We start from the raw sequence: 1,313 nt of genomic DNA on the forward strand, positions 1-1,313 counted from the left end.
ATCTCTTCTCTTCCTTTCCCTTCCTACTCTTTCTTTTCTTTTCCCTTTCCCTTCCTGGGATAACTTTTCCCATTTCACAGGGGAAGAGCTGGAGGCCCAGAAAAGTTAGCTCACTAGCCCAGGAGCTGGTCTTCAGCCTCAAAAGGTGCCAGTCAGCGTCTGAGCTCCGCGGGGAGGCTGACGTGGGCTTGGCTTCCAATCCCCACTTCCTTGCTGGAGCTTCAGCTCTTCTTCTGTCCCATGGAACAGGATTGATGGGCTGCCCCCGACGGTGGGCACCACTGGGGGACAGGTGGGCTGCAGGGGGTGTGCCGGGGCCCAGCTGGCCTTGACCTTCTCCAGTGCCCTCTACCCCCACAGTTGCTGGTTGAGAAGACGACCGACTCACCGGCGGCCGAGTTCTCGCTGGTGGAAGACGTGGCACTGCACTTTGCCTGCTTGATGGGCCGCCTGAATGAGCAGCGCCTGTTCCAGCCTGACCTGTGTGACGTGGACCTGGTGCTGGTGCCTCAGCGCAGTGTCTTCCCAGCACACAAGGGCGTGCTGGCCGCCTACAGCCAGTTCTTCCACTCGCTCTTCACCCAGAACAAGCAGCTTCAGCGCGTGGAGCTGTCCTTGGAGGCGCTGGCACCGGGCGGCTTGCAGCAGATCCTCAACTTCATCTACACGTCCAAGCTGCTGGTCAACGCGGCCAACGTCCACGAGGTGCTCAGTGCCGCCTCGCTGCTGCAGATGGCTGACATTGCCGCGTCCTGCCAGGAGCTGCTGGACGCCCGCTCCCTTGGCCCCCCGGCCCCTGGCACCATGGCCCTGGCCCAGGCGGCTGCCGGCTGTACCCCGGCTGCACCACCTTACTACTGCGACATCAAGCAGGAGGCTGACGCCCCAGGCCTGCCCAAGATCTATGCCCGTGAGGGTCCTGACCCCTACTCGGTACGCGTGGAGGATGGGGCAGGGGCCGCGGGTAGCACAGTGCCCACTGCCATCGGGCCAGCACAGCCCTTCTTCAAGGAGGAGAAGGAGGGTAGTGTCGAGCCCCCGGCCCCCCTGTGCAAGCTGGAGGGTGGGGAGGAGCTGGAGGAAGAGCTTGGGGGCTCTGGCACCTACAGCCGCCGGGAGCAGTCCCAGATCATTGTGGAGGTGAACCTCAACAACCAGACGCTGCACGTGTCCACAGGGCCTGAGGGGAAGCCAGGCGTGGGGACCAGCCCGGCCACCATGGTGCTGGGCCGGGAAGATGGGCTGCAGAGACACTCGGAGGAGGAGGAGGAGGAGGAGGAGGAGGAAGAGGAGGAGGAAGAGGAGGAGGAGGG

General features: G+C 63.6%; 1 protein-coding gene across 1 annotated transcript in view; it reads left to right on the forward strand.

The window, feature by feature from the left end:
* Positions 1–441: 441 nt before the first annotated feature.
* The window catches only part of ZBTB47 (zinc finger and BTB domain containing 47), a 6,522-nt gene continuing 5,650 nt past the window's right edge, over positions 442–1,313 (forward strand). The window contains exon 1 of the mRNA XM_023739511.1: positions 442–1,313. This exon is cut by the window's right edge and continues 622 nt beyond it. Within this exon, the coding sequence (XP_023595279.1) occupies positions 442–1,313 (872 nt within the window).

Source organism: Trichechus manatus, unplaced genomic scaffold (assembly GCF_000243295.1).
Source record: "Trichechus manatus latirostris isolate Lorelei unplaced genomic scaffold, TriManLat1.0 scaffold00001, whole genome shotgun sequence".
Lineage (NCBI taxonomy): Eukaryota > Metazoa > Chordata > Mammalia > Sirenia > Trichechidae > Trichechus > Trichechus manatus.